This window comes from Tursiops truncatus, chromosome 2, assembly GCF_011762595.2.
Source record: "Tursiops truncatus isolate mTurTru1 chromosome 2, mTurTru1.mat.Y, whole genome shotgun sequence".
Lineage (NCBI taxonomy): Eukaryota > Metazoa > Chordata > Mammalia > Artiodactyla > Delphinidae > Tursiops > Tursiops truncatus.
This window is the reverse complement of record NC_047035.1, coordinates 81,461,951-81,475,283: the sequence shown is the minus strand read 5'-3', so window position 1 is coordinate 81,475,283 and position 13,333 is coordinate 81,461,951. Positions and strand designations below refer to the sequence as shown.

Sequence of the window (13,333 nt, the reverse complement as noted above, 5' to 3'; positions counted from 1 at the left end):
CATTTTTCATCATCGTATTTTTAAGTTCCTGATTTACATTCATTCAAGATCTTGATTTGTAAACCAAGTTTCAGTAATTACGCATCTAAGGCTGTTATTTTTGAATTAACAAGTGATACAGTTTCAGAATAATAATTCTAAACATCAGGCTAAATCAAAATATAAACAAATTTTTCCTTTAGCTGTTGATGACTATAAAATGAACTAAACATAAGCTTACAGATCTTTAGCTGTCCAAATTAAAGTCGGCACTAAACCACAAGCAATGAACTTCTAGCTAGCAGATCTAGCCTCTCTCACCTATTAACAGGGATCCTAGTTGATTATAGCTGCAAAAAATTAAATGTCTAAATCTTTAATAACCTGAAAAAAAAATTCCTCTCCCCTTCTTCCATGAAAGTAGATTTTTTTTCCCTCCATATAATTTGAAACCTCCTTCATTCGACTCTGAGAAAGATGGCTTTTCCCTGAAATTGATGGAGAGACATCAAATCTACTCATATGTACTTCCAAAATGTGCTCAGGTATTAAAATTGCTTTAAAAATGTTCACAATACAGATTTAAATTATTTTTTTGCTTGTTGGAATGTTTAAATTTTAAGTTTTTCTGAAAAGCAGCTTTTTAACATTTAAACTGAAATACAATTCTTCCAGCAGATCAATAATCCTTTTTTAAAAGTAACCCTACCTTCGGGCTAAATGAAAATGAGCACTGATTATTTCATGAACATAGTACCTTTCTTCTCAAGAACTAAAAGTTATTTTTAATATTCTCTTATCTCTAATCAAAAAATGTTATTGGGAGGGGAGGTTACGTGTTATCTTAACATGGCTCTGAAGTAGGGCCATGTTATCCTGGTTTTACAGATGGAGAATCAAGCACAAAGACAGGTTACATGGTCTTAATGGGACAGTCAGTAGTAACCACAGGATCATGTTAATTATGAACACCATGTTAATTGTAGAAATTTAATTAGTGAATTTTGTTTTGAAAAGGCCTTTCTAACCACATTAGGATTGGAGTACACAAAAAATACAAAACATTCTGTCAAAGACATATAATTTATTTGGATAAAGCCCTACAAAATCAGTCAACATCTTGATCAGCCTCTCAGAAAACAAAGTTCTTAATAAAATCCAAATCTGGATAATTTATTCATATGTCTGTCTTCCTCTCTATTTCCTAATTCCCAACACCCCTCATTCTTGGTAGGACCATTATTACATGAGATCCTATTCATTTCCAATACTCTCAACTCCTCCAGGCTAAGCCCTTCCCTTTTCTTATCCTCCTCCCCTTGACATACTCCTTTTCAATTTCCAATCCCAAAACCCTTACTCCTGTCTCTTTAAATTGCAGGGGCAGATGTCAGTATTCATACTCCCACTCTAAGCAGCTCATCCTACACACTTATAAAATACACTGGCGCTGGCTCAGGATTCCTCTCCACCTCAACTTCTGATACCAACCCAGCAACTTGAACAGCCACAGTGGTGACCTTTTAAAATATCCTAACAGATCCTGGTTCCTCTACTTTTAACAACCTGTTTCTACTTTAATCTTCCCTCATATGTTATCACTCTGAAGCCTGTGTTCTTTGATCAAAATCTATCTTTCGATTTTCCCCACTTCCACTCTACATGCTCTTTAACTTTACCAAAACTTGCAGTCCCTCAAAACAGCTGTCACTTCTACTTGTCTACCTATCACTTCAAACTTAGTTTTTTTCTTCAAAATCCAGTCTGGCCATTAAATATATGAGATATAGTGTAGTATAAATACAGTGCAATTTGAATCTCAGTTCTAACACTTACTCCCTTGCGTGGCTGTGGGCAAGTTACTAAACCTCTCTTAAGTCTCAGTTATCTCATCTGTAAACTATGGATAACACTTGGCTCACATGGTCATTAGAAGGATTAAATCTACAACAGTATCTGACACAAGCAGTACAACAGTTGCAAGACTCCGCTTTCCTGGGCCTTGCTCTCCCAATTACCCACCTTTCCTTAAATCTCTTTTTCTCTTCCTCTCCACTACTGACATCATCTCATCCAACAAATAATCTCAACTATTAACACTTCCCCCTAAATTTATGTAATCTTACTTTTTGCTGTCTCCACTTCATCACTTCCCATTTTGTCTTCAATACTTTCTCTCCTACCTCTCAAGATTTTTCTTTTGTTGTCTCTTCTCACTCTCCCTTGAAAACACTCCTGATTCTCCCTATTCATTTTTCTATTACTATTTAATACTCTCCTTGGTCAATTTTCCACTTCAACTACAGGCATACTTGGGAGATACTGCAGGTTTGGTTTAGACCACTGAAATAACTTATGCTTGTTTGGGGTTTTTTCCCATCTTCTTGGAATGCCCTTCCTCTTTCCATTGCCCTCTTCTCTGGCTGACTCCTAAATGCCATCTCTTTTCTGAAGGCTTCCTTCATACAACTCCCACTATGCCACCCACCAAAGGTAGAATTACTTTCTTCTTAAGCCTTGAAGAACTTCATAAGCAGAGCACTCACCACATTTCAGAGGGATCTAGTTCCCTTGCTGGATAGTGAAAGCAGTTATCTGGTTTTACTTACCTTTGTATCTCCGGGGGTAAAGAAAAGTCAAGTGCCCAGTAGGCAGTCAAATGTCACTGAACTGAAATTCTTGAAGAAAATCCAGAAAAACTAAGAAATCCATATATATAATTCAGCAACTAAAATTTTGAAATGTTTTTACATATTACTAAGGGGGCAAACCCAGAACTGATCCCTAATCCCAATCTCAGAATATCAATGTAATTCACAACAGAACAGTAAAAAATGTTTGGTGATTTTATGCCAAAGTTAATCATTAACATTCTGATGTGGTAAAAGTTACAATAACTTTGAAAAAGCAGCATTAAAGTCACATTTCACTAAATTCCATCTAAATTTCGGTAATGCAACTACTGGATACCAACACATTAACAAATACGGTGTATTTGTGAAAGTAATCTCTAACCAAGGGAATAGACAAAATGTGTCTAATCATAAGAAACAGTACCATTATATACTACCAGGAGACCAATTACATTCTGCATTCCAAGTCATAATGGCCTTTATCTAAACTATACTCCCTGTTTTACAGATAACATTTAGAAATAAAATGATAAAACTGATATTAGATTAAAATTTAATTTCCAATTACTCTTAAATTTACCAAAGCTTATTCTTCATACTCTAAATATAGAAAATGCCTTCCAAGGTAATTTTAAAATTTCAGATACAAAGTAATTTATGTAGTCAATCCTGTATTTATGAGCTACATGAATGATTAAATGTGGATTTCAGAAATACAAAGAAAATCACTTAGGATTCTTGAACTAAAAGCAACACTAAAAGTTGATAAAATCCAACACTCTCATTTTAAATCAGAAAAATTAAAAGTCTAAATCTTCTAGGAAGCAGAAAAATAATATAAATCCATATTTATGAACAATTATAAATCTATAAATTATGGACATTCACTTCCATATTATAAGCAGAGACTGAATGACAATCTGGCATTTAAGACTGTATCATTTCTCTTCCTTAATCTTCAAATGTGACAAACTACATTGATTTTCTCATGTTGACATTTTTGCAATCTCACGATAAACTCGGTTTTACTGTGAGGCTTTGTTGTTTTTAGTTCACTGAACTGGGTTTAATTTGCTACTTTTTGAAAATTCTCAGACAGTATCTCTCAATATTTCCTCTCCATTACCTCTTCTTTTGCAACCCTTAGCTGTAACTTGGACTTGTTCATCTTATCGTCTGTGTTTCTTAATCTTCCTATTTTATAATCTCTATCTTTGGGTTCAGTCTTTAGGGCCTCAGTCATAGCGGGAGAATTTAGCTTTTTGTGCCATGGACCTCTTCGGCAGTCTGGTGAAGCCAATGGCCCCCTTTCTCAGAATATTAAAGGCTTAAAACAAACTACATAAAATTACAAAAGAAATCAATTATATTGAAATAATTATCAAAATATTTTTAATTTTGGTGCTTGCTTTGGCAGCACATATAGTAAAATATTATTTTTGATATAGTAATGTTTTTGTACTAACATATTAAAATACAAGCTCTAGCAATGGCTTAATAACTATAATAATTTCAAACTAGTGATGACCGTAAGTGCTATTTCAAGATATCTGTAACAACTGAACAGCAATTGTACTGTAAGAAAGAAAAAAATCTGATTTCTATTGGTGTTATGCGTTGAATTGAATCTCTCCAAAAAAGATGTTGGGTCCTAACCCCCAGTACCCCAGAATGTGACCTTATTTGGAAAGAGGGTCACTGCAGATGTAATTAGTTAAGAGAAGGTCATACTGGAGTTGAGTGTGCTCCTAATCCAGTAGTGTCCTTATGAGAAGATGAGCATGACACACACGTGGTACTTTGTTACAGCAGCCCTAGGAAACTAATACAGTTGCTGTCGCAAGTACCTCTGATGCTGCTATGCTTTGCTGGTATTTTCTTCAATTATGAAAGTAAACAAGTTTCAGTTAGAGATTAGTAAAAACACTCTGAATTCTAAGACTCTTATGTCTAAATCAATTTAACACCTCAGTCTGAGATCCATTACTAATAAATTATGCTTTAGCAAAAATAATGAACTATGTTTAAACAAAAATACACCAATAAGTTTGTCTGTTTTCCATTTCAAACCATTCTGAGTGCCACAAAAACAACATCTTGGGGATTTGTAGTAACTTTGGTACTGGACTCTAAAATCAGATGCAGCTATGACACACAACTTGAGATAAACAGCAAATTCAACTTAAATGTTAAAGAATGAAAAAATTCATTGAGTTAATTTGTTGCACTGAATAAATGTGAAATTATCCTTTAGTATTAGATTAACATAATTTGTATGAATAACCAAATGAGAAGATTTACTTTTGACACTTCTAGGCCAGTAAGTAAAGCATGAGGGCTGGTATCTTGTTAATATATTCCTCTCAGAACCACTCAAATTGATGTTTAAGCCCAATAGCCTTTTGTTTACTTATTCATCCAGAGACCATATTTATTTAAAAGAAAAAAAAAAGAGCACTACAAAGTTCTCCATCTGTGATGTATATATATTATCAAAGACACATGGCTATTAAATTAAGCTCAAAATGAGAAAGTCTTAAAAGATTATGAATGCACCATTTCCAAATTTATCTTGTTTCTTCAAAATTCATGCTTCTACTTCATAATACTACAAGATCTCTACTGGAACTCTTTTATTTGCTTAAATATGTCAAAATCAACAACCTAATAAAACTGACCAATTAACAAATATGTATGTTACAAGTCTAGTGACTTGCAATGTGTCTATCACTGTATTACTTTAGGGTAATTTAGCACAAGAAGGGCCCATAATGATGCTTAGTTCAAATTCCTTGATTTACAAGTGAGCAAACTGAGGGCCACAAAGGCTGTCACTTGCCCAGAATCACAGAATAGATTAGTGACAGTGAGGACAGAAATGCATCTCCCAATTCCAAGCCCAATGTTCTTTATATTATACCATACTGCATAAAAGTTGGTAAGAGTTAAATTATCTGCAGATGCCTTTTGTATGATCATTTTAATTCTGCTTATATTTAAAAACAGTCCAATTGCCCCAAAACAACCTAACAAGTTTTTTGAAAACTCAATTTTATTTTATTATCCATCACATCTTAAAAGTAGGAACATGATCTCACTTCCACCTTCAAAATTGGCAAAATTTTTTTCAAAGAGAACTGGACAGACATTTCAAGGCATAAGCACTCTCACACACTGTTTCTTTTCTAGAGGGCAATTTAGCAGAAAAAATAAAACAACTTAAAATTTGCATCTTTTACTCCACTCCTAGACTATTTCAAGGAAAAAGTAATATATTTGGATGAAGTCAGAACTCAGGATCAAATGCAGCATTGTTCAGAAACAAGAGACATAGTAGACTGATTAAAACTAATATATGTTATACAGTGAATATAATGTAGGCATTAAAAATTATGTTTTAGGAAATATTTAATGACACAGGAAAATGTTCACAATATATTAAGATATGATAGTACCTACTATGCAATTCTACTCTGTTGAAGCTACATGTATATACATAAATTACATAATACATGTGTAAAGCATTTATCACATATTTTTATTCTTGGCACATGGTAAAAATCCAATAAATGAATATGATTCATCATCAACATCACAGAAAAGGTAAAGTTTGATTATATGTCAAATGTTAAGACTTATTAAACAAATAAATATTTGTTTAATAAATAATTACTTACTTTAAAGACCATTTTGTACATTATTTGAAATGAACTATTACTCTTGCATGGAGGAATTTTTTTTTTTTTAATGGCACTTTTAATGCAGTTCCAGTTCCTACTGAAGGTCAGAGAAGAAAAGCAGACTTTCACCAACCCTTCCCCAAGTTTGGCACTGCATAAGACAAAGTGTTACAGACTTATAATATGATCCTTCAGTAATTCTTGATTAATTATATACCCACAGTCAACCTCTGAGAACTATTTCTCTCTCTACACAGAACTCTAATTTCAAATAAGCATGTACTAGAGGATTTCACAATGAGGCCTCTAGAGGCCTTACTGGATTTTACCACAATGGCTATCTAGAAAAGGTTAACAGTTTGCCAAGATATTGGTGATTTTCACTCTTTTTAAAGGTCGAAATCAGGTGGAAAAACATTCGAGTGTTAAGAACAGTCTCTACTTTAAGTAAATACCTTTTGATTGTGGATTTAAAAAAAGAGAGAAAAGCAAAAGGAAAAAATAAACATAAGGCCCAAATAAAATCCATATTACAGGGCAGTTTTAAACTATGCTAAGGCTTTAAGGGCATCTACAATAATATCTCTCTTGTTTCTTCATAATATGTATGATTGTATATAATAAATTGCCATTTCAAAACATTACTATATATATATGAAAGATGAAATATGTAAGTTATCGGGATAAAGTCTACATTCCGAAGAAGTTCACTCTTTGTGATTTAGCTATTACACAAACAATGCGGGCTGTAATAAAACTGATTATCAGATGAACACATCACTTTCTAAAATAAAAAAAATTTTAAAGTAACACCTCCAAGAGTTTGTCCCCATGAAGAGTTAACATCTCATGGCAAAAAATTATACGCTAAAACATATTATTCTTGACCTACCAAAATTAACATAACAAAGCCCCTAGTAGGGAAAAATTTACTAATAAACCAGGATAAATTTGTGAAAACAGAATTCTAAAAGTCTGGGTGAGTGAGATAATTTCCAAACTGTCCCATACTAAATACATTAAAAAAAATTTTTTTTTAAAAGGCAATCCTACCAGTAAATATTGCCCTTAGGTGTTTCAAATATCAAAATCTTTGGACTTAAACCACCGGGAATATTTATTCATTTTTAGTGTAAAAGTGGTATCATCCACTGATAATCACTACACCGAAAAACCTGTACTCTCAATTTGTCCATGACAAGTATTTGAAAAAGAGCTCACTTAAAAACTGTATTTCACAGGTGTGTCAATTCACATTCCCATATTAGCGTTTCTAATTAGCTGCACCCAAAAAGGAGGTATTCAATATTTTATTTTAAATATAGTAATTAGTCCTCTCCCATCTCCAAAATAGAACTTGACATTTTAATCCAGGCTACTTTCTTAAAAGAAGACGGCAGCAAAAATTATCGTCATTCTGTTCGGATTTTTAGCAGTTTTTCTCCTAACTAAGCGCTGAGATACTTCTTGATCTCTCTCAAAGTAGGTCTAATCTGCGGAAGGCAGTGAGACAGTGTACTGCACTGTGAATGGACAGCCAGGTATTTTATGAATGGAGGCGATCACGTGATCCCAGCACCTCCCCGAACTGATATTTCCCACATAACTGTGTCAACATTCTGAGAACAGGGGTAGTTGTTTGTGTGGGCGTCTATTTTTGAATTTAACCTATAACTTCGAATTCTCCTTACTTTCTGAACTCAAAAATCTACATGAAGACAGACAGTTGAGCTTCGAATTTTTTTCTTGGGAAATCCTTTCAAGATGTCCAAGGTGATGGATGTTTAATTATTTTTTTATGAATGAAGAGTGTGCTATGCAAATGAGGGCGATTCACAAAAAGAGAGAGAACATGGCGGCCACTTCTGCTTCTAGACTGCACTGACACTGCAGCAATCCACCTTCTCCCACCCCCGCTCATCAGAAGAGTGTGTTGAGGGGTGGGGGGACGCTGCTTGGCATTTCTCAAGCTATTTTATGTTAAACAAGCCTAGGCCTTGGACTTTAAAGTTTTCTCAGAAAGGTCTGATCCGAGGAATGCACTTTACTTAAAGGAATGCGTCCTAGGACTAGTCCTAACTCACTTAACCATTTCCAACCCTCCGAAGATAAAACTTGAATTTAATTACAAGAAAACGGACACAAATATTCGCATGGAATTAAACCCCGTCTCAATAGGAAACTGTTGCCGCACTATTATTCCTCCAGTCAGCTGTTATGTTAAAGCAAAATATTTAAAAGGCAAAGTATTTCGTTTGGAAAACATAAGGACAGCCCAAATAAACAAAAACTTAAGCCGGGACGCTCTACAAGTTAATGAATGAAGTCATCAACATGTTCAGCAATGTAAACAGTGTTAAATCAACGTAAACGGTGTGTTTCAATATAGCTGAAAGATAAAAATTAGCCTATAAAATTCTTCTATGCTAATAAAGACAAATCCAGTATTCGCAAAGGCAAAATAGAATAGTTCAACATCTCCCACACTCCAGGTGTCCTTAATGCTATTAAATTATAAAAATGTTTCCCTGGCCCCATTTTTTACAAGAATCTTACAGGTCATAAGTTTAAAAAGGGCGGGGGGGGGGGGAAGGCTTAATCGGTATTTAAGAGTCACTGACTCATCGAATTAAGATTCAAGAGCAGTTTGCTGCAAGAGGTGCTCCCACACATTAGTTTCCAAGTGAAATAGCTATAAAGGAGTATGGACGGATATTCAAGGTATGTTGACTGGTGTGCTAACGTGAAAAAGGACAGGTCAGAGGTCTTCCAGGCACTGGGGTTATTTCTACCCCGACTCCATCCATCTACATTATTCCATCTCATGGACATACAATTGCCATTCCAGCCCAACTCCAGCCCAACATTCAATACCTTCTCCCAGAAGAAAGCAACTAAATACTGGGGGTGGGGGTGGGGGTCGGGGGTTGCTGCCATTAAATAAAATGGCTAAGGAAATCAAATGTGTCCTCCAGAACAGAATGCACTCAACTCTCCAGGATTGCAAACACCCAAGTCTCCGAGGGGGTCTGGGGAGGTGCCGAGGAAGAATGGGGGGTGGGGGGGAAGTAATCTAGATCTGTGAGGTGCTTACTCGTTGTCAGAAGTCGCCGTCTCCTCGCTCATCTTTCCCTCACCGTGATCCGATCTGGAGATGGAGGAGCAACAGCAGGCGGAGGAGCAGCAGCAGCACCGAGGGGCAGGAGGCAGCGGCGGCCGGGGGGGCGCGGGGGCAGCGGCTCAGGGGCCTCACCATGGTGGATGCCTCACCCGGAACGGTGCCCCCCCAGCCGGGAACCCCGGCCACCCCCGCAGGGGGGTGGCGGCGACAACCTCCGCCGTGGCGACCCCAGCCTCTTCCCCCGCCTCAGCGCCCAACCAAGAGATCCGATGAGGCCGGGGAGGACTGGGAGCGAAGGAAAAAAGGAAGGGGGTTGTGAAGGCAGACTGGAGAGCGGCTCCTCCGGCCACTGGGGTGGAGCGCGGCGGGGTCCGGCCAGGAAGGAGCGAGCAGGCGGGCGGGCGGGCGGAGAACCCAGGAGCAGAGGCGGCGCTTCCCTCAGGGATGCGGCGAGGAGGAAGCAGGGCTCCGCTCGGTGGGGGCCGGCGGGGGGGTGCCGAGCCCAGGCTCCGGGCGGCGGCGGCGCGGTCCTGCCGGAGCCCACCCCACCATCTCCCGCCTCGCCGCCGGCTGCCCGCTCAGCCCCCGGCGGCGACCGGGCCGGTCCTTCGGGACTAGCAGAAGCAGGCGAGGGGCCTCACGGCGGCGGATTCCTCCAGACACGCTCCGGCCCGAACGACTCCAGAGGGGGGAGGAGGGGGCGACGGGGCGCGTGTGAGGCAGGGGCGAGCGAACCAATCGTCCGCACCCGGGCCGGAGAAGAGCGGCGCGCCCGAGGGGCAGGGTCCCGAGAAGAGGCGGGAGAGCGAGGAGAGCGACCGCGAACCCCCCACCAGCCAGTGCCCACCAGCAGCTCGGCGGGCCAGCTCCTCACGCTCGCCAGAGGGGAGCCGCTAGGGGGGCGGCGGAAGCGCTCACGCCGCCCGCTCCTTCCGCCGCCGCCGCCGCTGCCCGAACCGGGGGGCGCCCGCGGGAGAAGGAGGCGAAGTAGTCCCTGGTGATTTCTCCGGGACGCCGGCTTCCCGGAGGGCCAGAGCGGGTACGGACTGGGCTTGCCGAGCGGGGTGCCCGGACTGAGAGGGCGTGTGGGTAGGAGGACTAAAAGCTTCGGCCTCCGGGCGAATCACTGCAACTCGAAGTCGTGTGCAGCATAGCAAGTTTCAGGAAAGTAGTTCCCTCCTCCCTTCATTTCCCAAATCGTTGTCGAGCCTCCGAGCGGGGAGAGGAGGAGGGAGGCGGAGGGATACGCAGGCACCGCGCTCATGTGCGTGCGCGCGCTCCAAACTCTTGGCACGCCGCGAAAGGGGGCGGGGGTGGGAGCTGCACGGGGAGCAGCTCGGAAGGTTGCATTGTTGCGGCGCGATGCTCCCCGTTACTCGCTGTGGAATATCTGGGTTGTTTGAACGGAGAGGCTAGAATGACAGTGTGCTCCAGGAGGAAACTGGAGGCTGCTGTGTTCTGTGTGTGTGTGTGTGTGTGTGTGTTTTCCTTGCAAAGAATGGAATTGGCATGAGTTCATCTTTAGTTGGTGGGGGTTGGAGAGAGGGACTGTACAAAGAGAGCTCCGCCTGCTGTCCCTCTGGTTGCACTGCTGCAGTCTCCTAGCTGCGTGCACACGGGGGGGGGGGAGAGAGAGTGCGTGTGTGTGTGCGTGTGCGTGTGCGTGTGTGTGTTGGACAGCGAGAAAGAGTTTTAATACCTTGGATTCTTACCGCGCAAGGGGTATGATGTGCGGGGCATTCATCTCTGAAAGCTAGACTGGTTGTTAATGGAGAACGACTTCCATTGAGCCCTGGGTAGGCGTGTTACATGAATCTGGCGCAGCCAGAAGCACAGGAAATAACTCCCGCTGCGAGTGAGGTTGCATAACTATAGCGCAGAAGATGCCTCTGTGGCACGCACGAACTGCTCTAAACGGAGGCGGGACGATTATTCAATAGGCAGCTGCAGCGTTTGCATTGTTAGAGGACAATGTATGCATTCAGTTCAAAAGGTTTTTGTACAGAAACCTGCTGGGGTTGCGGGCCGGAGTCTAGGGTCTGCGGGACCAGAAGACTCAGCTCCTGTCTCTGCAAATGCTATTATCTCTTCTCTACCTAGAAAGCCAGCCTATACATCATCAGGCCTGGCGGACTGAGTCACAGGTTTCTGACGCATCTCCCGAGATATCAGTCTAGCTCTGTGTGCAGTGCTTTCTCTTCATTCTCAGGTTTGTGAGACCTGAGAATGAGGGTTCCTGCTCCTGCCACCTTGAGGGGTAGAACAATTCCTGAGGAAGAAGAAAGTGGGAGAACTCCCGAACGAGCCAGCACTCCTCTTTTGCCATCTCCAGAAAGTTTCAGGATTACTGTTCTCGGGAGCTCTACACTAGCTTGTTAACAGTGTTTTGGACATAGTAGGTGTTTAATAAATGTTTGAGGAATAAATGAAGGAGTTTTAGTCAGTCTGCCCAAAAATCCGTACTGTTGATTTGCGAGGTTTCTTTATGTAACTCTTGCTTCCTGCCTCGAAGCAGAATTATCCTTTTTGAGAGCAAGGAAGGGGCAGTGTTGGTGAAAGGAAGAGGTAAGGGGCTCCTCCATAGTCAGAGGTTACCTCTGAACCTGCGTTTTTGGTCTTGTTCCTGCAAAGAACTTGTAACTGGGAGTGTTGGTACTACCCTGCTCTCCTTCCAGTACTCACCACTTTGCCTGCTCAGATTTGAATCAAGTTCCATCAGTTGTAATTTGTGTTCTAGACAATTTGTGTTCCAGGCAAGTTACTTAAACTCTGTGCCTGTGTAAATGGGGATAATAGTACCTAACTCCTAGAAATGCTGTACTGATTAATGAGGTGATGATATACAGAAAGCACTTAGAACAGACTAGGAGCTCAATGTGTCACTCTTACCATGATTTGGTAAAACGGAGATAATAATAAACTCCATGACAAGGTGGTGGCAGTTGCTCTGAAGGTTCAATGTAAAGCATTCAGTAGCCTTGTTCATCCATTCAACAAATAACCATCAGTTTTCTTCCATGTACCACTTTTGCTAGACACATGGCCTGGTCCCTAGTAAGCCATCAATAAATCATAGCTCTCAGAGTTATTATGGGTAAGTAAGTACAAGGAAAGTTGGGTCACTTGCAAAGGCCTCCTTTTCTTTTGAAGAAAATTCATATCTGTTTGAGGTTCAAGTGCATCAGGAAAAGTATCAATTACAAATTTTGAGAGAAGATATGAAAACCATCTTGGCTGTCGTGTGCAAGGCACTGTGCTGGCTACTTGTACACATATTGCTTACCTAAAGGGACAAGGTATGATCAACAGCTCGAATTGATGCTTTCCAAATCGCTCCCAGTCCCATGACCAAGACACAGTCATCATCCATTCACTGCCTTTGGTGTTCCCCAGGCCATTCTCAGGACAATTTTGTGCCCTTCTTTAAAGGGTGAATTTGTAGCTCTCTCCTCTCACCCAGTTGTTGAAGATCTTACCAACTTTAAAAGAAAAATTGTCTTTGAATGGCCAGAGCTCTTAGTCTTCTACCCTGAAACCATCAGAAATGGTCCTACAATGAAGCTCAGAGCCCAGGGGTCTTCTAGTCTGACTTTCTATCAGCAGCTGCCCTGGTCTATCCCAGTGTCTGGACCTTAAGAGGTACAAGAGACATAACAACAATGCAATGTGTGTTATGCCTTATTTGGATCCTGAGTTAAACAAGTATTTTAAAATTTGAGGAGGAATCAGACTCCCTGACTTCAGACTATACTACAAAGCTATAGTAATCAAGACAATATGGTACTGACACAAAAACAGAAATATAGATCAATGGAACAGGATAGAAAGCTCAGAGGTAAACCCACGCACCTATGGTCAACTAATCTATGACAAAGGAGGCAAGGATATACAATGGAGAAAAGACAGTCTCTTCAGTAAGT

At 40.6% G+C, this 13,333-nt stretch overlaps 1 protein-coding gene across 2 annotated transcripts in view; it reads right to left on the bottom strand.

The window, feature by feature from the left end:
* Nucleotides 1-10,399, bottom strand: part of SPRED1 (sprouty related EVH1 domain containing 1) — a 119,786-nt gene extending 109,387 nt beyond the window's left edge. The window contains exon 1 of one of the 2 annotated variants that reach the window (XM_033851435.2): nt 10,261-10,399. Coding sequence is in view for 1 of the 2 variants with exons in the window: in XM_033851434.2 (XP_033707325.1) it covers nt 9,387-9,418 (32 nt within the window). In the remaining variant the exon portion in view is untranslated. Of the gene's footprint in view, nt 1-9,386; nt 9,520-10,260 lie in introns of those variants that run through there. The other variant, XM_033851434.2, reaches the window with a different exon arrangement.
* Nucleotides 10,400-13,333: the final 2,934 nt, after the last annotated feature.